At 31.2% G+C, this 24,752-nt stretch overlaps 1 protein-coding gene across 1 annotated transcript in view; it reads right to left on the reverse strand.

The window, feature by feature from the left end:
• Nucleotides 1-22,314, reverse strand: part of LOC107064712 (uncharacterized) — a 35,992-nt gene extending 13,678 nt beyond the window's left edge. The window contains exon 1 of the mRNA XM_015317715.2: nt 20,345-22,314. Coding sequence (XP_015173201.2) covers nt 20,345-21,326 — 982 coding nt within the window. The 5' untranslated portion in view covers nt 21,327-22,314. The remainder of the gene's footprint in view (nt 1-20,344) is intronic.
• Nucleotides 22,315-24,752: the final 2,438 nt, after the last annotated feature.

The raw sequence follows: 24,752 nt of genomic DNA on the forward strand, positions 1-24,752 counted from the left end.
GAGAGAGAGAGAGAGAGAGAAAGATCGTACGTCCGAAAAGTCCTTTTTTCGAAATGACAACTCGAGTTATCTTTCCAACCTTTTTGGTAGCTCGAGTCTCACTTCGTCACAACTTGAAATTTAAACCTATTTCAACTGAAATGACTTTGGGAGTATACATATCTTTTATTTTCACTTTTACTTCGCTTCATTTTAATTGGATAATTAAAAATTAATAAAAAAAAAATCATTAATAAATCAAACAAGCAAGCAAGCCACATATACTTCATTAAATAATCCAACAATTTCCATGCAAACAAGTGTCGAGTTAATTATATTTAAATTATTTTTTTGTTATAATTTAATTTTTTTTCATGAAAGAATGATTGACAAATAATCTAAAATAAATTTAACGATCATTAACGTAATAATACCTAATCAATGTCTAATAATAATAATAATCGAAATCTTCTAGATAGGTGGGTTAATTCGATCGTCATTAAGAACTTCTCGAAGAAGAAAAGAGGGCTTGTTGGACTTTTCGATGAGGCAACGAGATTAAAAGCGATTAAAATAGTTTTCAAATAGGCCTTCTTCTCTCCCTTCCTCACTCACTCTTTTTAAGAAGGAAGGAAGGAAGAAAAGACTTCCAAGTACGCGTGAAGGAGAGGCGTGTTTGCTCGTATTTAGAATCTTGAAGGGCCCTCTTGAATATTTCAAAGGTCGTTCATTCGGGCGAAAAGTGGCTACCATGAACTTTTCATCCCTTATAAATACACACATGTGTATACATACTTATAGGTACACACTTTTTTTTTTCTTTTTCCTTCATTGAAGCGCAGACGTTGAGATTTTTGCACAGTTAGAGAACGAGAACATGAGAGAGAGAGAGAGAGAGAGAGAGAGAGAGAGAGAGAGAGAGAGAGAGAGAGAGCGAGAAGGAGAATCTTTTACTCTCCTTTGAACACTTCCTTCTCTTTCTTTTTCTATCTTTTTGGAAGAAGAATGAGAGAAATGTAGACGAGGAGGGAAAGAGGAGGGTTTTGGTGCGTGCCGACAGAATGTAAAATCTTGCTTTGTGGGCCCTCTTTGTACACCGGTGCTAAACGGCATTGCACAAGAACGGAAAGAGAGAGAAAAAGAAGGAAAAAGGAAAGAAGAAGATGAAGAAGAAAAAAAAAAACCAGAAAAGAGACAGGGATACGGCTCGTTAAGGTTTCTATTGTCCATCATCAGTCGGTCCCAAAAGACTCTCTTTTTCTATTCGACCGAGGTCGGTTGAGCGGCCCTTTGCCAAAAGGGCTTTTCCATACTCTTCGATCGGAACCTACTAAAGGACTACTTTCTCTCTCTCTCTCTCTCTCTTTTTCTGCTGACAAAATTTTTCACTTTAAATGCGACACGAGAGAGGACACCCAAATGAAAAATCTCTCGAAATGGGACATTTTTTTTTCTTGTCGGCATTCGGATTAGCATTCGGCGTTTTGAAAACTGGAACTAATTGTGTTTCCAGTTGCAAATACTCCCCCGAATCTTCTTTCATTCTATATGTGTGTGTTTGTACATGTATCTATACATTTACACGTGTATTCGTGTGTATACATGTACATATGTATGCATTTGTGAATATTTAAGTACGGTTCTTTCGGTTAGTTTTCGATTCTTCGAAGATTACAATTGTATTTCGTGTTTAATACACCCTTTGACGTTCTACACCTAGTCGTGAGAGGTTTCTTATTTGGGATTACAATTCTTTACCATTATTATTATTCTTTCTTCCGTTCATTGATTTTCTAAACAAAACTAAAAGATAAATCTAAAAGAGAGATGGGATTTTTTTCTTTCCACACTTCCGTCTTTAAAGGATTTGCTTGAGTAACTTTCACAATAGGCGGCGAAGAAGAAAAATAATTCACATATTTGTTTAGGATTAAGTATTAGAGAGATATCTCTCGGCGGACAATTTTGTTAAAACGACAGGAAATATGAAAAAAAAAAAAAAAAATAGAACTTCAGAAAAAGAGGGACAGAGAAAAAAAATATGTAAGAATTTCACAGACAATAAATTCAAATGGAAAATACAAATTTACGAAACATAATGCAACATAATCTTTGTTATGAAAATGTAACTGTGACAAATTTGGAATAATTTAATAGACCCTAATTTGAATAAAGAAAAAAAAAATAGTATATGAAAGTAAGATCAAGATAGGTATGTAGATTAAAAAATATGAAACCTAATCTAGAAACAATTTTATTGTTCTTGAACAAACTTATCATTCTCGTATATATTATGATCGTTATATCTAACATACAAGTTTCGTTGATTTATATATATAAATATCTTTTGACATCATCTTGACGAATCAAGATCGTCATAATTATTGATAGAGAAAAACAATGAGTTTCACGAGTAACCAAAAGAATAGCAGAGTTAAACGCACTTTAGTCACGGTTAATTTAGTTAGGTCGACGTTTAGTCATTAATAGATGCTGGCGCAAGATCGATCGGTATTTATTGACGGTCGATGATTCGACAATTTCTTATGAACGATTTACAAAAAGAAAAAAGAGAGAAAGAAGTAGAGAGAGAGAGAGAGAGAGAGAGAGAGAGAGAGAGAGAGTGAGAAAGAAGACCATAAGGTCGTCGAGCGTTTGTGTTCTCCACCCTCTTCTGTTTCCTCGTTCAAATCCCTCGGGACTCTTTCGGATTTTTGACATGACTATCTTTCTCTCTCTCTCTCTCTCTTTTTCTTTCTGTCCATCTTCCTTTATCTTATTTCATTTCTTTTTATTTCACATAAGTTTCTCGTGTGTGGGCCTGGTTTTGGTTTATTAATGAACGAAACTGAGGTTCGTCTAATGATTAGACACAGGGCGTGGCGGGAAGATTGCTAAATAAGATCGCGGTCGGATCTATCTACGCCTGAAGCCAGGTATCCATAAGATATTCTAAGAGTTCTCTTAACCACGCGGTGAGTGGTGACTCTTTATATCTTTAAAAGTTAAATAATACTTGCGAGTGATTCGTTAGAAATTTGTGTTTTACTTTTGTCAATCGCGTTTGGTCATTTATATTCATCCATCAGATATGATAAAATATTGAAATTTATTTCTATTGAAAAAATATAATTAATAATATAGTAATTTATTATAATATAATAAATGTAATAATGTTAAATTTTGATGATGCTTCTTTTTATTATATTAAATTTGATCATTTGTATAACTTAATATTTTCATAGAATTTCAATTTAACTAGTGTAAGATTAGAAAGTCTATGAAAAGTATTGAAATAATAATAAATGAGAGAATAAAGTAACAAAATACATTTCAATTTTTCTAGAATAAAAACAAAACATTATATATACCGTGTTTGTATATATATATATACTATATATACCATTATTATTCAAACATTTTTACAAAAAGAATTTGGAACTTCGGTGCGTTATTCGTGGAAGTAGAGTGGGGGGTCGCGAGTGGTAGATGGAGTGGGGATAACAGACTACTCGCGGGACCTTTCGTAGTCGGCAGTTTGGCTCGTGACGCGGTGGGAGAAGGACCGATGTGGTATGGACAAATATTCACGAAGAGAGATAGAAAGAGATACAACACACGTACACATACACACACTCACACACATATATCATATACACAGTTATGTATATAAACACACTTATATAGCATATTGGTAGAAAGAGAAAGAGATCGAGGGAAGTTGGAATATATATAGGAGTAGTGGGAAAGGAATAACTGGTGGAAGAGGGAGAGAACAGGGGGAGGAAGGGAGGGAGGGAGGGAGGGAGAGGAGAACATAATGTTTCCCACAGCGCGCGGAGTTGTATATTTTACGATATGGCGAGCAATTTGACATCTCGCGCGAGACATAATTCACGCCCTCCTCCTCCTCATCCTCCTCCTCATCCTCATCCTCCTACTCCTACGTTCGCACACGCGGACTCGGCGCCGGTGTGCGATTATGATGAAGGGTTGCTAGTAAGAGTGAGAGAGAGAGAGAGAGAGAGAGAGAGAGAGAATATCTTTAGAAAAAATACAAGAGAAAATGAATTTTGAAAATAGAATTACAAAAGATTTAAAAATTTTGATTCTTCTTGTTGCTATTGGCTGCAGTTGGTTGTTGTTCTTACTGTTACTTTATTTTCTTTTTATTTTTTTATTAGGTCGTTCATTCAAAAAGAGACAACATTTGAGACCAAGCATAAGCCAACGTTTTCATTTTGTACATTTTTGTTCATTTTTTTTTTTTTTCATCATCGACATGGCTGATACGCCGTTAGCGTGCACTCGCCTCATTTCACGCTGCAATTTTATTTATCGAGAGACTTTTCGCAGGATATTCTTGTTTCTTTTCTGTATATTTTTTTTTTCTTTCTACTTTCTCTCTTTCTTTTTTCTTCTTTTAGTTTTATCGCGTCCGTTGATGAGAACGCGAACAACCGTTTTGTTCGTTCGGTGGTTAGTTCGATCACGCGAATGAAGGCCCTTTCGAGGAGAGAAAAAATATGAAATGGCACCTTCCCTCCTGGTAATGACTCTTTCTCTTTCTGTTTCTTTTTTTTATTATTATTTTTTTTTTTATTTGGTTTATCTTCCTTTTTGTCTCGTTTCGATAAGGAATTGTCTCGTATGTAATGAGTGATTTTTCACTTTTGTTGACCGACGTTTTCTACCGTTATCGTGTTTTTAATTTTTTGTTGTTGTTATTTTTTCTTTTTTTTTTTTTATTAGTAAAGTTTTCTCGTAACCGTTAGAATGATAGGACGATAGGACTATGTTAAAAGGGATAGAAATTTCTCACGAGAAGAAAATTACATCAACGACTACTGTATTATTACTACAATCAACCTTAGAAGCAACCCTCCACGGGCTCACCAAACGGTGTCGACTTACCAAAATTAAATTACAATGCTGAGAGAGAACTGAGAACTTGCGGACGAATATACCGCGATGTCAAAAGTATAGAGAAAAACGTTTCTCGGCCCTTTTGACTGGAACTTTGATCCCTTTTCTTTTTTTCTTTTTCTTTTTCTTTTGGCCTACGTCAATCAATGCGAAAACTTTTAGCTAACTAACCGAATAATTTTGATTAGGAATCATTATTCCTTGTATTAACTAGCACAAATATAAACGAACACATGATAAAATGAGTTTCAATATTTCGTTATACTTCACGTGTGAACACCATAAAATAAATATTATTTTAATTATTTATATATTTTTAATTATTTACGATTATTCACAATGAACGTGTGTACATCATAGAATGAATATTATTTTAATTATTTACTTATATAATATATAAAAAATATTTATTTGAATTCTTCTCATATAGTTTTTATAATTGCAAAACAAAGTAAAAAAAATAAGTAAAATTAAATCAATCGCAGATCATATCGAAAGGTATGAAATAAAAAATGTAGAAGAAAAATAATTCGTGCATTGGATGGGATTCGTGGATTGGGTGGGTGGGGGGTGGGACAAATATAGAATTTAGAAGTAGTTAGTATTGTATAGGATCAAATGCAAGTCAACTGTTGTACTAACGACCTATGTAAATGTTTTATCTGTTATCCTTGTCTCTTATCATTTTATCCTCTTCCACCTTATCCCCATAACACAGAATCACCCACCATAGCGTCGCGAGCTTCTACCGTCGTCTTATGAGAGAAAAAAGAGAGAATGAGAGAAAGAGAGTGGATAAGATATGAAGAAAAAGAAAGAAAGAAAGAGAGAGAGAGAGAGAGAGAGAGAGAGAAAGAAGAGGGTCCAGCATTCCAGAGCCCGGTCTCGACCCGCGACCCTCGCCCCCTAAATCATCCACCGCAGCTAGCCCGCAATTCCGTTTTGTTTTCTCCGCTCTTCTCTTTCGTTTCTTTCTTCTTTTTCATGTTTTATTTTTATTTCTCTTTCCTCCTCTCTTTCTCTCTTTCTCTTTTCTTCTTTCTTTCACTCTTTTACTTTCTGTCTTTCTTCTTGTTGTTTTTTATTTTTTTTTTTGTAAATTCTTTTTTTTTCTTGCTTATCTCTCTTCCCTTTTTCAACCTTTTCTACCGGACCACGGAGACAACCAACTCTCGACCCTTCTTCTTGTACTGCTTCTCCTTCTTCTTCTTCTTCTTCTTCTTCTTCTAAGTTTGTTCGAGAAAGAGTACAGAAGAAGGGATAACTCTTGACGAGAGCTGTGGGAAAAATTATTCCTATATGGCGTTTTTTTTATTTATTTCTATTTTGTTTTTTTTTTTGCAAATACATCGTAGATTAAAAGTGTATTCCATAATCAGTTTGATTCCATGATGATGATATTATTATTATTATTATTATTATTATTATTATTATTATTATTATTATTATTTCGTTGTACAATTCTTTTAATCTTATTCAAATGTTAATTAATTTATTTTGTTGTACCTTTTGCGACGTAAAAAAAAAAAATGTATTAAAAAAATTATTCCCATAGTGTTCTCTTTCTTCTATTTTTTTTCTTTTTTTCTTTAGGTAAGATGAATGTGAAGTGTATCGGATAAATGATTTGGTTGGAATTGATCGATTATTTTCAAATGAAAAATGAATGATGCGTTATTTTTGATATATAACCAATCATCTTGATTTTCCTAATCGACTTTCGTATTTTTATTTTATTTCCTTTTTTTTTTTTTTCTACCATGAAAAGAGAATATACAATAGAACTAATCAAAGTTTCCACCTAGAAACTAGCGAAAGAGAGATCCTTTCTTTTTTTTTTTTCCTACATTTTTCTTAGAAGAAGAAAAAGAAAACACACACACACACACACATACAAACGCATGAAAAAGATCGGGCCCATTTTTCTCGATTATTCACGAATTTTTTCCCTTTCACTCCCCCTATGAAACGAACCATCGGGAAACATCATCGAATACTTCGCGAGAATCGTATGAAGGAAAGAAAGAAGAAAATAACGAGAAAGAAAATATAACACATACATACACACACCAAAAAAAAAGTAAATAAAGAAAAAGATAATAAAAGAAAACTTGGTAGAACGAAAATAAGCAAGTGAATCAATCGGTTTGCTTCTTTTCGTGTAAAACGAGTAAAACATCCTTAACCGTTTAGTTGTTGCAGCAGCAGCAGCAGCAGCAGCAGCAGGAGCATCACACATGCATGTGTGTGCATACATGTACATATAATGGTTGAGGCATTTAAACGGGAGGGAAAGTATAATGTTACGGAAACTCGATATTTTCTCGATGATCGTCATTGTGAGGAGGAGGAGGAGGAGGAGGAGGTGGAGAAGGTGGAGGAACACAGCGCGTTTCTTTTTAAAAGCGCGGCAAAATGTTGGAAGCCATTTCGTGAACTGCTGCTTCTGATTTTGCTGCTACTGTACAAACCTATCTCACTCACTCATTCACTCACTCATTCACTCATACATTTTATCTACCTGTTTATAAATTTCTCTTTCTCATTCTATTCCACACACACACACACACATACACATATACACCTTTATATTTATAGATTTTTATCTCTTTCTCATATTTCTTATTATTTTTTTTTTTTTTTATTTATCTCACTCTTATTTTTTACTTTTTACTTTACTCTTATTTTTCTTCCTCTTTCTCACATATATACATATATGTCTTTCCTTATCTTCTCTATAATATGTATATATTTATATGTATATCTCTCTTTCTCTTTCTCATATATTTATTATTATATATTTATTTATATTTTTTTTTTTATATGTCTCTTTCTGTCTCTTTTTCTCTTCTCTCATGCATCTATTTGTATCTCTACTTTCTCACTCACTCTAATACATTCTATCTACTGTTTTATGTATATCTCTTTTTCTTTCTTTCACTGTCCCTTTCTTTCCCGTATACTCTATCCACTTTTTTATATCTATCTATCTTTCTTTCTCTTTCTTTCTTTCTTTCTTTCTTTCTTTCTTATTCTCATGAGATTATTCTACGAGACGCGACGAGACACGGGACGAAACTCCGAATGATTTACCCCGTCTTCGGTTACTACTATTCGTTTCTCTCTCTTTCTATCCCCTTTTTTTTCTATTTCTTTCACTTTTTCTTTCTTTCTCTCCTGTTTCCCTGCATTGTTGGCCCATTCAAAAAGAAAGAGAGAGAGAGAGAGAGAGAGAAGGAAAGGTCCCCGTAACCGAGCCCAGTTTCTCTCCTCAAATATTTTTATTCCTATCTTGCCAGTTAAACGCTCTTCATTCTCTTCCATTCTCCATTTTCTATTCTTCTCTTTCTCCTTTTTCACCCCCTCCCCTCCCCTCACCCTCCCCCTCCACCCCCGTTTTTCTTCTGTCTTATCAGTAGGTTATCTTGTTTTTTATGGGTTTTTGTAAAACATAATTTTAAAACTATTAGATATAATTAATATGGATGATAGATTTTAATACTCATTCTCATAGAAAATTGTTTTTTATTTACGAATTCATTCACATATTTGTATGTTAGGTATGTGTAGAAAAATTTGACGTTTTAGGATTATTAGATGATAGATGATTGATAAAACGTACGTTAATGTAAGATATTATATTTAAAATTTCCTATTTACGTTGATACGAATATATTTGTTGTTTTCCTTTTCTTTTGCTTCTTTTTCTATTTCATTTGCTACGTGTATTTATAAACTATTTTTTTTTTTTTCTATTAGGAAATTATCGATAAATTTGTTGACATGATATTCTATAAGAATATGATTATTATCGTTCGCGAATAAGTATATTACATTTATATGATTTTCACATTGTAATTTGAAATTAAATTTATATAAATAACTGTCGAGTAATAATTAGTAAGAATAACCGAAGATAAATTCAAAACTAGATATTTATAAACTTAATTTCATATTTTCAAGGTTTATCATTAAACAAAAATAAATTATTTCCAATTGTCTACTGTATATTATTAAATTTAGATTTACAAGTATCTCTGAAAAAAGTATTTTTATATAAATTATATATTAATTATAATAATTTAAATACTCTCTATACGTGTTTACATATAAAATCAATTCTATTAAAATTGGAATATGTAAATCTTCATAAAATTTATATCAATAAAAAAAAAAACAATAATACCTTCGAATATAAAATACGGTAACGTAAAGTTTATTAACTGTGTGTATCCTGTTTATATTAAAATAACGAATTTTACACTCTCTTACCCACTCACTATATATACATATATATACCTATACATAGATAAAATAGAAAACAAATTTAAATTGTTTCTGACGGATAAATAAAATCCGTAGAAAATAGTTTTACGTATTCATGCCACATACACTCACACACACACACACACACAAACACACAAACACATGAAAGTTCACGTATATTGGTATAAACGAATGGTCGAACGATTTTAAAGTTAAAAGGTGGAAATGTTTGTACTACTTTAGAAAAGCTTCTGGTGAATTACGATCGATAATAGAGGATAGTAAATACGAAGAGGATGAGGCGTGGAAAAAGAAGTTTATTCCGCAAGGAAGAGTAACTGTTATTTTCTTCTCTTCTCTTCTCTTCTCTCTCATTTTCTCTTATTCTTTCTTTCTCTCTCTCTCTCTTTCATTTCGGTTCAGTCAAGCTGCCAGCCCCATTACACACACTGGGAAGATAACCAGAAGTGTTTGATTTCTTTTTACTCCTTCCGCCTTTTCGAACTTTGCCTTCCCTTCTTTCCCCTTAAATCAAACCCCCCCCTTCCCCTCATCTCCCCCCTTCCCATAAACCTACATTTCTTCTCTTTAGACGTTGATGTCTTTCACCTACGCATTTGCGTCATTTCAACACGATTTTCAACACGGTGTAAGATCGTGTAAGAAAAATCCTTTATTCATTGCCAGAAATCTGGATTAATCGTTGGAGTTAGAAAATAATTGAAAAATAATGTACGATCTCGTTGACATTTATTTTTGCAAAATTGCAAAATGCATTTGTATTATTTAATGGATAATATTAATTGTGTGTGTGTGAGTGTGTGTGTGGATACAATTTTTTTAATAGATATATTTTGACATATTTATATATAATATTAATATTTTCTTTTAGTAATATCTAATTATTATTTTATTTATCATTTTTATATTACTTTTATTAATATCTAAAATTATTTATTTATTTTTTTCTTTTTTTTTACTAAATTTATTACTAAATTATTAAATTATTAAATTATTCAAAATTTCGTAATATCTAATAATAAATGCATTTATATATAAGTTTTCTATAATTTATATTTATTATTATAAATATTATTATGTGTGTACTTTATGCATATTAATGACGATGATATGTTTCATGGTTTGTTTTCTTTTTATTTTAAATTATTTATTAAAAGAAAGATAAGATTTTTAATGAAACAATTTAACATAGTCATTAGGTATTCAAATCTAATTTATCTTACGCGACACTTGCTTTCTTCGCCGAGAGAAATAGAAATAGAAAAATAAAGAGAGAAACAGAAAGAGAGAGAGAGAGAGAGAGAGAGAGAGAAAGAATGCACCGTCGGCATGCAACGAAGAAACGAACACAATCGTAAAGTTTCCTTGAAAAAGTCATCGCGAGAAAATCGGCCCATAAACTTTCAACATTATGTACATTATGTCTACTTTCGAGACGATGCATGAATGTAAATGCATCTTATCTTGCAATAATATTTTGTCTTTAATATTTAAAAAAAAAAAAAAAAAAAAAAAAAAAGTATATCTATAAAAATGAGGCACAGTGAAACAAATTAAACGACGAATAAAATAAGTCATTTCAGATAATTACGATAATCAAGAAAGATAATGATATATCTTGATTTTATTTTTATTTTTTTTTTTTTTTAAATATAATCCCCTTACAACACTGTAAATAATTTAATTTTGTAATTTTTTTATTTTTTTTTTATTATTATTTTATTTCAAGGTCTTGGAAAATTTTGTACAATTTTCGATATCACGGTACTGAGATTTATGATCGTGTAATCGTATCATTAATAATCAATAACGTGGCTAATGAACGTCCGCGCATATTTGTCGCTTAATTACGGTACGCATGCGTCCCATTAATGTTTCCTTTGAGCATCGTTATACGTGTCGTAAGCTTTCACTCTTTTAGTTCTCTCTTTCTTACTTTCTTACTGTCTTGCGCACAAGTCAACGCAATTAGCGATATGTTTGCAAGTAAGTACGTTTCGAAAGGGCTTCCCCTTTCCAAAGAGTACCTTCAAACGTTATCGCGATTACGATAAGGAAACCTGTTTTAAAACGTTCTTGATATCCTTTATATGGTTCGTCCTTATTTCACGATAAATAATTATTCCTTTTTTTTTGTTTTTTTTTTTTGTATTAAATAATCGGGATAGTAATTTCGATGATCTACGTTTCACATTTTTTACGTGTATGTTAATTAGAAATTTTTGTTCTTGTTGTTGTTGTTTTTTTTTCTTTTTTCTTTGGAAATTGAACGTATTTATGAAACATTTTGATATATGTATAAAAATGTAAGGTGCGTTTGTTTATTAATAAGATTCGATTTTAATAAATTAGACTTTTTATCGTAATCAAATACATTCTTAATTTACATTTAAATGCTAATTGATCAAACGTAAATACAAATATATACATTTATTATTATAATTATTTTTATGTACTTTATGCAAATTAATATTTACGCGACACTTACTTTCTTTATATATAATATATTTTATCTAAATGTATATAATTTTTAAATTTTTTTTAAATATATATTTCTATTAAATATAACACAATATATATATATATATATATATATATATATATATATATATATATATATATATATATATAAATATAATAAATATAAATAATAATAATAAAATATATATATTTATATACAATTATAAGGTATTTCTTTACCGTGTAATTTTAATTCAAATTTTACAGAGTAAAAAATTAAAATACAAATCACTTGGTAAAAAAAAAAAAAAACAAAAAAAAAAACCATATGATAGAAGATATATAAAATAAATCAACGAAATACGGGAAATATATTTTTCTAGTTCATCGTAACGGTACGAAGAAAGAATCGAGATTACGTTTATCGATCGATGTAAGCAATAGAAAGAACAGATAGAAAGCGATAGAAAAATAGATAGATAGAAAGAAAAAGAGAGAGAAAGAGAGAGAGAGAGAGAGAATTAGACGGTCTTCTTTTACTCACACGTGTTAACGCGTGTCCTCGTTATTTTTTCAGCCGATCGAACCGTACACGTTAACGTTCTGAATCTAGGGAGACTCTAAACTCACATGCAAACACAAATACACATATAAACGCACATATACATACACGAAGGAAGTCTTGATAATTAACTGGTTCTGTTTTTGCAGAAGCCAATCGTGAACGAGGCTCGATTTCTATTAAAGGCTACGCTGTTGGGTTTCGCGTTTAATGACGACGCCTTTTCATTCCTTTTTTTATACTCCTATCTCTTTCTCTCTCTCTCTCTCTCTTTCTCTCTTTCTTTTTCTTTTTTTACTCTATCTCTATCTTTCTTTCGTTGCGAGATAGATGTCCGTCAAAACGGTTGTTGTGTTGATCGTCATTGACTGAACGTCGTTGTAGACACTCGCCATTAACTGTATCAACACACGTTTCCGTTCAATTATTATGAACGAATGAAAGAGAAAAAGAGAAAGAAGAGTTAGAGAGAGAAAGAGAGAGAGAGAGAGAGAGTTGGACGTAGTTTATTGCGATGGAAAGATTTGATTATTTATTCCTAATGAAATAAATAAACTTAAATTTTGGTTACCTTTTTCATTCGATAATTACGAATTATTCGAAATTTATTATAATATTTATTTTAAATAAATATATATATATATATTTAAATATATTTTTTTTCTTGTGTGTAGGAGAAGTATGGCAAATTATTTGAGAGACAGGGAATTAGAAAATCACACGAATAATATAATTAAATATCGTTGATTTAAGCAGACTAAGTTAATTACAATTACTGTAACTCGATCTAACACGAGTTTCGTCTTAGGTTAAACGGATCCGTTGATTACGTATTAATTAAAATCCACTCGTGTGCTTCGAGTTAGATTGCAAAACGTTTCAATGGAAGGAACTTCTCCTTTTACTGCTCGTTAATTAAACTCACAGTCAATTTAGGTAACGTCGTACGTTTGGAAATCTTGGTTTTTTTTTTGTTTATACAAAATTTATTTGAAAGGAAAATTTTGTTAAAAAAAAACTTCGATCGTGTTATTTATGTTTCATTCAACGATGATATATAATTTTGTATCTTTCAATTAAAGAAAAATCGTAAAATTAATATATTTTATAAATATTATAATTAATTATAAAATGTATGGAGTGGATTCAACCGAAAAAAAAAAACAAAAAAACAAAAACTGTTTGCAGTTGATTCTAGAAAAAGAATATTGCATAAATGTAAAAAAGTATTCGTAGAGAAATAACCCATATAAATGATGAAGAAAAAAATATATATATATATATAATACATATGATAATTACAAATAATAATTTTTAATAATTATAAAAATTGAACTATATTTACCAAAAAAAAAAAAAAAAAAAGCAATTACAATTCACACAACTAAAAAAAATTTCCACTAACAAAATTCGATTACGTTCAGTTTCGAATAGAGTAAAATACGTCGATATCTTATTTGGTACGTGCAAAAGTGAGATAATATTACAGGGAACAGAATAAAATGAAAGAAAAAAAAAAGATAGAAAGATAAACACACTAACGTGAGAAGGAATAAAACGTATAGGAAAGATGATGGCCTGAGGCTAGAAACAGCGAGCCAGGAATGAAAGAAGCAAGATGGTACAAATGGTCATCTAACCAACCAACCAACCAACCAACTAACCAACCAACCAATCGTCTTTTGCAACAAATCTCTCTGTCTAAATCAGTTTCAGCCAAGAGATCGTAAGTGTCTTGTTCCTTGGAGACACGTTAGCTCAGGAAGGTAGGGGAAACCTATGGTGGGGTGAGAAGGATCGAGTTCTTCTTCGGATGTTAATTTATTTATCCTTATGAATCATTTGCCATTGAGCCATACGACATACGACTTCTCGTCGTTCGATATAAAACATCATTGCTAGGAACAACCACTAACACACATACACAGTATGTTTCGTATAAGATAATCATTTCCCATATGTATGGAATTAAATGTAATATCTATTTATCTTTATATGGTTTATTAGCATCATATTATGGTAAAGATCGTGATGGTAGTTTCAGTATAAACGACGAGTTATACTAATTAGTCTTAAGGGATATTTGTATCTAACGATCTGATATGTCAGATAATTTGAAATTATCTTGCGTGTTTTAATAGTTAGATTTTAAAATAGAATTAATCCAATTAATGTTTTCTAACGCTTGGTAAATTTATTCATGAAGGAAGAAGAGAAGGAAGGTTATTTATGATTGGTGATTAGAAATGATTTCGTTAACATGATTAGAAATGAATTGACAATTCTTTTTCCTTTTTTTTTTAAATAATTATTCACAAGTTATTTAATATTGTAATTAATTTAACATTTTTTTTTTCTAAACGTTTTTAAGATGGAATGTAACATTTTCTTTTGTATTAATTAATAATATTAAATTAAAAATATAAATTTTTTGTTTTTTCAACGAGAAAAATCATTTTAGTTTGATATAATATAAAAAAGAAAAAAACATATTAATAAATACTGTATATAAAATTTACTATTTTTTGTTTGTTTTGTTTTGTTAATTACGATAAAATTTGTAAAACTGATAGAAGTTAATAATAGAAATATAATATTTTAAGTAGGAAAGTAATTTAAAATTCTAATTGGTTAGATGTTAATCAATGATTTCCTCGTTATTTCTAATCGTCGAATCAATTTCAAGAGATAGAGATAGATAGAATAGGTGGGTGGATGGGTGGTGGGTTTAGGGAGAAGGGGAAAGGTTGGATAAACGAATTCAATGGCAAGAACGATCATTATAGTTAAGTTCTAAATCCGTATTATTTTGTTCGCTATGGCGTACGTGATACGTGTTACATTTTATCGATCTTCCTTAACAGAAGGAACACGTTTTCATACTCCAAAGCGGATACAAAATGTACGAGAAGGTGAAACAGATAGAGATAAAAAGATAACAAGATAAATAAAAAGAAGAAGAAGAAGAAGAAGAAGAATGAAAGATATAAGAAAAAAATAAAAAAAAAAATAAATAAACGTTCGAATCTACCAAACCGATTTTTCGCGATAGGTTTTTTATCTTTGAATCAAACCATGTGAACTCTTCTCTCGATCCATGGATGGGCCTAAGATCGATCGATCTTTCGATCTTTCGATCTCTCTGCCAGAGATTTCGATAACTCTACGATAACATGGCATAATCTTTATTTATCATCGACTTATTTCTCGTGATCGTCCGTCATCATTTTCTAAACGTTCTCGAATACAAATCGGTCTACGATCTAACAACCATAACTAAACGTGGAATATTTTTGTTTCTATTTATATATAGATTTTTTTTTCTCTTTTATTACCAAATCTTTTGTTACTAACGAAAAGATAATTGAAAAATATATAATTTTATTATTAATAAATATGATATTTAAATTATTTGTATGCTGCATTAAATAAATTTTTAATAATTCTTGTTTCCTTTTTTTTTTTTAACTATTATCATAATTACCAATTCTAGTAATTAATTGGTATAATTGTTTAATTTTTTAATTAGTAAAAATGAAATTTTAATGTTCCAATTCCTAAAACAATTTTTAATATTGGTTCGAAAATTTAACACCCACCATATTCGGATAGTAAAAATTTGTTTAATAAAAAATTGAATTCTCTTTTTCTCTTTGTAATTTTTTGAAAGTTTAGGAGAAGCATTGAACCCTTCACAAGATCATTCTAACAATTTCTAAACCCATGACCGAAGCAAATGTCGTCTCGTTACTTTCTGTCTTTCTCTTTTTTTTCCCTCTGTCCCTCTTTCCCTCCCTCTAACACCCTCCATAACTTTAGCATCCTTTTTTTTTCCTTTCCCTTCAGAATTCTCGACGTTTCGCGTACTCGTCGACGCCCCATGAAGCGGACACGAGCAAGCAACCAGTAGTAGTAGTAGTAGTAGTAGTAGTTTTCTTTCTTTCTTAACGTGTCTTTCTCCTCTTCACTAAAGTTTCTACGCCCTTCAACTATCCACCCTTTCTAACCCTTCATCTTTAAACCAAAAATCAGGCACGATGAGTAATCCAAAATTCTCGTCTATATCGTCTACGGTTTTTTACGAAACTACTTTTTATTCGTTTAATATTTTTGTCTCTACAATTAATATTATATTTTTCTTCTATATTGTTTAAATTATTATATTAATATAATTAAATAGAATTACTATAGTCAGAGATATAGTTATTGAAATTTTTATCTTGAAATATATATTCATTAATTGTATATTACAATCTTATTTTTAAATATTATAAAATATATAAAAAATAATAATATAATAAAATAATTACTATACTCAAAGATAACTCTAATAATTCCTATAATTATTATACTAATTTTATCTAACAATTTAATTTAACACACATAATAATTTTAAAGAATTAACACTATCAACATTATTACAAATTACAAACATGAAATAAATTTTACTCATGCAATAAATGATTATTTCGTTAATCTGATTCGATAATAAATCGGTAGGATTATTGAAAAAATAAAAAAATAAAATAATCGTTTGAAATGATTTTAAGTAGCCATTTTTAAATCTAACAGTTGAAAACTTCCGTGACCAACCCTCTGATCCAGCTCTCAACACGTTCACCCCCTACTTAACGTTTATTTCCCTTTGCTCGTTCGACCCTTGTCGACTCATCCTGTATCATCCCCTTATTCTTCGTCGCCTAGTTCTCCCCAAAAATCCTGACCAATGGCGTATAAGCTGAAGGGGGGAATCCATTGTCGATCGGACCAATCGTCTTCTTATTCGTTGCACACGTGATAGAGATTCACTGTCTCTCGTTTTACTTTTTCCTACCACCATAATATCTTTCTTTTCTTTTCTTTCTTTCTTTTTTCTTTTTTTTATATATAGTAAGAGGGTAAGAGGGGGGGGGGTAAGAGAGGGTGCAGTGGCATCGCTTTATGATGCATATCAATTTAGTCTAATGGTATAGCATCGATTGTAACAAAGTTGCATCTGCAGCTCTTAATAAGAAACATCCCCCATCTTTCTTCTTTTTTTTTTTTATCTAAATTATAATTTCTACGACCCTTTAAACCGGGAAAATTTATAAAAGAAAGGGGTGAAGAACGTGATTAAGATAAATTGGTGATGATGATGATGATGATGATGATAATAATATTTGTAAATTAAATTAAATATTGTTGTATTAATTGAATTATTTTTGTAATTATTATTAAATTAAGAATAATTTAATAGAAGGGTTGAAATATGACGAATAATATTAAATAATAATTTTCATTCTTTCGATAATTAATTCGTTCAATATTTGGAGATGATTATAGTTAGTTGTATTATGTTATGTAGTTAGTTATATTATAATAAGTTATATTAGAGTATTGTATATATGTGTATATAAGTAATATAGATTATTGTTAAGAAGAAAAATAAGAATTTGTATATTTTTTGTTTCAAGCATACTTTGTTTTTCCTTTTCATACGCTTTAACATAAAAATGTGTATTTTTTTTGACAATTGTTATAATAATCTTATACATTCACGTGTTTATATTAAATTTATTTCTTTCTCTTTTTCTTGTTCTTTTTTTTTTTTTTTTTTTTTTTTATTAAATTCTTATGAACACGATTGGCCGTATATTTGCGTCGCAGGAGTATGAAAATATTTTGCAACCGAGCAGGCAAAATATTTGATCCGTCAAAGGTCCGCCGTTCAAAGGACAATGAAAAATCCGAGGCGAGATCAAGCTTTGCGTCGTGGCGAGAAAGGACAATGGGGGTTAAAAAAAAAAAGAAAAAAAGAAAGAGTAAAAGAGAAAAAAAAAAGAAAGAAAATAAAAAATAGGGTGGACGGATTTGAACGAATGTATAAGAGAGAGAAAGAGAGAGAGAGAGAGAGAGAAAGAGAGAGAGAGAGGTGTGTGTATATACGCATAGACGAAGAATAGGAGAAAAACAATGCGTGAAATCGTGCGTACCGCGCGAAGTGCTTTTTTATTATTTATTTTATTTTATTCTTTTTTTTTTTTTGCTTCTTTTTTTCTCTCTCTTTTTAACAAACCAAAAAGTCTATTTGAATTTCTCGCGAGAAGTGGGTACTCCTGCGTGTCAATTTTGATCAAAATACAAAGACCTTTTTTATCTAGACGTTAATTGAAACGCGTTAAAAAAAAAAAAACCACAATGACAAATAACCAACCCCTATTTCGAATCTTTGAAATATAATTCATATTATTCAAAGTTTAATTAAATATTTAAAAATTATAGTTTTTTTTTTATTATATATTTTCTGTTTTTTGTTTTAAAGAATATAATAAATTATATACAATGCATTAACAAATATAATAATACGCTAAATTTAAACTGAAATTATTTCGATAAATAATATCATAATTTGTATTATAAAAATATTATTACTCCAGAGAGAAAAAGAAAATACCAAAAAAAAAAATTAAGTAACCGACCTCGAATTATATTACCTTCAACGACGAACACGTAATATGATTAAAAAAAAAATAAAAGAATCGACCAATCAAACCAGACACCCATAATTTTCTATCTGAAAATAACCGTAAAAAAGAGAAAAATTTTCTCTCATGTGTTATTTTTTTTCCCCCCTATTTTTTTATGTTAGTGTTCCGTGTATATGTTCCCTTCGACGAATTTAACACCACCGGCGTTATTAATCGCGAACAATAAGAAGAAGAAGAAGAAGAAGAGAAGGGGGAGGAGGAGGAGGAGGTGGAGAAGCTTTTCGTCGTAGAGAAAAACGTTCCATCTCAAACGATCTGGCATCTTTCATCGATGAAAATTAATAGAGAATAAGCTCGAGGCGTATCACGAAGTGTTGTTGGACGTTTTTCGATTGGTCGATGGTAGGGTACTTTTTCAAATAGGGGGATGAGCAACGAAACATGGCGACTCTCGCATCTTGTGTATTGTCAATGAAAGAGAGAAAGAGAAAGAGCGTATTTGCTACGGGGGTTGATGAATCCCAACCGAGGCTGGTAAGCAAGCAAACAAGCGACTGAGCTTGCGAATGAGATAAACTAGGGGTGAGAATCGTTGTTTGTTGTAAATGAAAATGAAATTTAATCTTACGCGATATATAATACAACACCAGGAATATCCAACAACGTATAGTAACTTTTACAAACTCGTACGAATTTAAACTAGAAATCCACCTGTGTATATGTTAGATGATGATCCAAAAATTACAAACAAATTTTAGCGATTTCATTACACCGACCGGTGCTACGAATGAAATAATTATTTATTTTAATATACGATTTCATGTTAATGTAATACGTGAAATTTTTACGCATGTATTTTGTGGGACTTTTGTTTAATATAAATAATATTTTAATAATAGTTGTATTAATGAGTTTGTATCTTTAGAAGATTGGTCGTAAAAATATAACAAAAGTAATAAAAGTAAAAAAAACATTACAAGTATGACGATAAAAAAAAATATATTTCGAACAAATTTGTTAACCAAATTTTTTAATGGATTGGAATTGTGATAACAGAATTTAACTGTGTTGCGATAAATGTAAAGGTAGAATCGTTTAAAAAAATTAAAAAAAGGAAACAAGAACAGGGTAGTTGGGAAGAGAAATAATTAATAGTGACTTTCCAGAAAGGAATTTCCCAAAGAACGGAGGAAGAGAGAAGGTTTAAGCAGCAGCATCAGCAGCAGCCGGTTTCTTCTCTTGGTGGCGTCTAGCCGTCGGCAAGAGAACGACCAATGAGAAGAGTGGCTTTAGCCTCGTCTCGTATATAAATATGTTAATACAATGTCCAGGGTCTTGGGCATAAAACGTAAGGATATATAGCCTGGTAATTTCTTAATTGCGACCGAAAAAATTCTTGTCATCGTAAAGACCTCCTTGATTACAATGAAACGAGCTGAGGCGCCGAGGGCGTCTCTGGAGGATCTGGTAAATGAGACTAAAGAGGGAAGACGAGGAAAAGAAGGAGGAGTAGTTGTTGTATCAGTGCTAATAGTTGTAGTAGTATGGAAGATTATTTTGTTTCAATGATTTATCTATCCGTTCGTAAGAGATAAATCTTTTTTTTTCCATCAAATTAAGACAAATGTTTGTATAAGAAAAATTATGCTAATGTACTTACCTGTATGAGTTCTCTTGTGTATCTTAAGATTTTCCGATCTTGCGAAGACTTTCCCGCACGAGGGGAAAGGACAAGGGAAGGGCTTTTCTCCTGTATGTACTCTTATATGATTGACGAGCTTGTATTTGGCTTTGAATGCCCTGCCGTTGCGTCCACATCCTTGCCAATAGCACGCGTGCGTTGTAACCTCAGGTCCTCCAACATGATCAATGGCTAAATGCGTGACTATATCGGATAAATTGGAAAAAACTTTACGGCAAAGTCTTTTTCCCGTACTAGATGATGAATCGTGGTCTACCCACAAACAAGAGAATTCTTGGTGTTGTCCACCGGTTTGTATTAAACCAGGAGCTGGGCCACTACCATGGCCTACACCGTTGTTCCTCACGTATCTAAGGAAAGCATGGGGATGATGTGTTGTATGAGTAACAGTGGGGGGGTGCTGTTGATGGTGTATAGAAGCCTGCGTCAAATGCGGGGAACCTAAATATTGATGATGTGTAGATAACCGGGTATCTTGAGAATAATGTCCAGTATAGTGTCCTGCTAAGGGATGTTGACTCGGGTGATGAGGAAATTGCTGCATCGAGGCAGCAGCAGTGCCATCATGATGCAACGGAGGGAATATACTTAAACCACTTTCCGATGTAGACGGATTAGCCGTCGCATTGTACTCGTGTTCGCGGCGTAGCAAAAAATCACGAGCAGTGTAATGACCTGCGTGATGACCCATGTGGTGGCCCATATGAGGTGCCATGTGAGGAGCAGGATGATGGGGAGGATAACCCTGAGGATGGAAATGGTGATGTTGTTGGGACGGTGCTTCGCCGACCGTCGGTTGGACACCACCAGCATTGCCGTCACCCGTCGAACCACCACCCCCCATGTTGCCATCTCCTCCGCTTGGAGACAATCTGATGCCCAGGGTCGCTAGGTGGTGAGAATGCGGAGATACGCCATCGAGAAAAGTATTCATCATCATGGAACTTAACACTTATTTAACTTTAACATTTCAATGCGTTTCGAGCCCGCCGGCTTATCATATCAGTTTATTTATTTCTAATCGAGTTTATATTCTTCGATTATAACGTTCGATCTCTAACAATAATAATAATATCTGTTTATACAGAAATCAACGTTAAAATTAGAACAACGCGTCCTGTCTTAAGAAGAACAATTTGATTAATAATTTTACGCAACACTTCTATCGAAATAATTTCGATTAAATCGTCGGAATTTTTATGACGATATATTTCTTCCATTTTAAATTCTAATCTCCTCGAAGGAGATTGATAGACAAAATAACACTTTTACACATTATTTTACGTTTGTCTTTAGATATTTACTTTTGTTTTATCTTTCTCACAGTCACAAACAAAAACAAGAAATGAAAAACTATTTATATTAAAACTTCACATTTAATAATCAGTTTAAATTTCACCAATGTCCGTCATGTCGTACGATGAAGAAAAAATAAAAATAAAAAAAAAACCAAAAATATCCGATTCGATGAAACGCGATATCAAAGAAGAAAAAGCAACTTAGTCAAACGCGGCTGGAGAGACTATGTAAACCCGTATTCCGTAGTGTGTCTTTCTACGCTCACAGCGGGACTGAGAGTGTATCTGGACTCCTGGCGGGAGAACTCAGGGCACAGCTCGCTTGATTTCGGCGGCTCTCTTTCTTCCATCTCCACCGTTCTCTTTAGTTCCCTATTCAACGTTTCCAGGGCCCCCACCAAGTGCCCAAATACAAGCGTTTCATTCGACGAACCTGATTATCCCCACTCTCAATAGGCGTGAACTTGATAACAATCAACCAGTTGGGAAGCTCCCTATCTGGTTACCAGCGTTTTATTGGTGACGTGTCAACTGGACCCGATTGGAGACTCTCCTCCAGTCCTACACACTCGCCAATCTCCTACACGTTTGTGGGCGTGTTGAGCATCAAAGCGCATGCCCCTGATACCGCCTACCTTTCCATCCCTATTACCTTCCCTTAAATATTCCCTTTTTACCCTCCTACAGCATCCGATTACTTTTGGGCGTAAACTTGCTCAAATTGGTCCGATCTTTTTCCAAGTTCTTATGTAGTACCAATAATAATTATACTCTAGTAGTACTCATACATACTTGCAGTTCATACGAGATACTTCATAATATTTTTCTTATGGATTTAAAGTTTAATTGGATTAATATCTTTCATTGTCATGAAACTATCTCGATAGAGTTTACGTTGAAGGTTTTTAGATTAATCGTGTTGATCTGTTAACTCCATAAGGATTATTAATTGTAGATAATTTAAAGAACAACCACCATACGGAGATTTTCAACTCTTGACCTCAACGAGTTCTACGTGAGAAAAATAAAAAGAGAAAATGGATATTCGGTATAATAATAATTTTGTTTTTATTGTTATTTCTTCTGTGTTAGAATTGGTACTACACCTAGATAGCTAATTACCCGTGGATACTCGAGAGTTATTTGTGTCGTTGATCGATCGCTGTATAACTTTACCATGAAGTTAACATTATTTAACAACCCCAGTAGTATTTATCTGCTGTTAGATTTTTTTCTTTTTTTTTTCTTTTCTTCTCTTTTCTTTTCAAAGTTTAAACTGAAAATTCTTTTCTTGTGAATGTGTTTAATGTTGCTCAGGTATACAGTATTACTTATAAAAAAAAGAATAGAAAGTACCTGAGACTTTCCATTTTATTATTAAATTTTAGGGTTAATGTTTTTTTTGTAAATCCATTTTTTTTCTTAAATAAGTATTTATTCAAGATAAAAGTGCTAGAAAGTTGTTTTTTTCCGAAAGTACAATATTATTTTTTGTAAATTCTTTTCTTTTTGAAAATTAAAAAAAAAAAACAAAAATAGATAATCTTCGTTTTCTAGAATTTATTTCAATAATAGAAAGAAACGTGACTTTTCATAATTTCATTCCCAACCTTCGGTAAAATTATTTTGAAAAAAAAAGTGGAAAAGAATTTGAGAATCGGGTTTCAAATTACAATAAATTTGAAAGAAATGTGTTGATGACAATATGTGTTCGTGCATATTCATAGAACTTGAAGATTAATTTAAAAATTATTGACAGGACTTGTTAGGACACATTGATAAAAAAAACAAGAAAAAAAAAACATGTTCCCAAAATCCTTTTTATTTCTCACCAACAGTTATTTTTCCAAGATAATCATAATTGGATTTGAGATTATTTTTCTTTTCCTTCGTTAAGTTCTGAATAGTTTGGAAAAGGTTAAATTATTCATTCAAAGATCTAACCGAGATATCATGAAAAATCAACAAAATTTTCTTTTCTTTTCTTCTCTTTTCTTTTTTCGGAAAAAATACAGACATTTATTTTATTTTTTTAATAGAAATTTTTTACCTGTACATCTACCTGAAAAGGTTTTTTACCTGAAACGTATTTTTGTTATTATACCCATTATAACTATAACTGAATTATAAAAACAATTTTATAAATCATTATTTATAATTGTTTTTTTTTTTCCTAACACTTTTAATCACTTCCATAGTATATTATAAAATCAACGAAGCAAATAACGTCTACAGATAGATACAATTAACCAATGATCGATGTTTGCGAATAAGGTTTAACTTCTAATGAAGTTGCAATGATTTTTTGTTTTTTTTATTCTCTTTTCTATTTCGCAAATCTAATCAACTTAAACTAAACTGATCAACGTACACTAAAATGAAATCAATTTATCGTTGGTTCCTCACTTAATTCTTTCCCATAAAACATAATCGAATACATTATCGCATAAAATATTATAATTTATAAAAAAAAATAACAACATGTACAAGTTGTAAATCGGCTTTAGTACATGAATTACCCCGTACAACAACCATTATCAAAATTTTTTCTTTATCGAATAAATCAATGTTTCTTTCTCGATCGTTCTATTCATTCCAATTCGTTCATTCATTCATTGAACTTTTATTTACCACGACGTCAACGGGTTTAAACTACCAGGTAAGATCTTTCTACCTTCGGTTCTAATTAGCACAGGTAATAAATGAAATACCGATGTAATGAGAACGAACGTCGAGAAACTGATAATTTGTTGCGGATGTTAACGATTTGATATACGTGTATCCTGCGGCGAATGTTAAGGTTTATTTTTAAAGGCCATCCTTAAATGCCACCTTTTCCATGTCCTTACACATTTAATATTTTCTCCTTAATCATTTTTATTTATATATATATATATATATATACACATGTATTTATAGTATATTTATAGATTTCTACTCATTTATATTTTACTAACTGGGTTACCCAATTAAACTTTGATCATAAATGTTCAGATTTTAATATCCATCATTTAATCATTCATTATTACTACTGTTTATTATTATTATTGTTTTTATTTTTACAATCT

Source organism: Polistes dominula, unplaced genomic scaffold (assembly GCF_049000335.1).
Source record: "Polistes dominula isolate Pdom_NZ unplaced genomic scaffold, Pdom_raw_medaka contig_31, whole genome shotgun sequence".
NCBI lineage: Eukaryota > Metazoa > Arthropoda > Insecta > Hymenoptera > Vespidae > Polistes > Polistes dominula.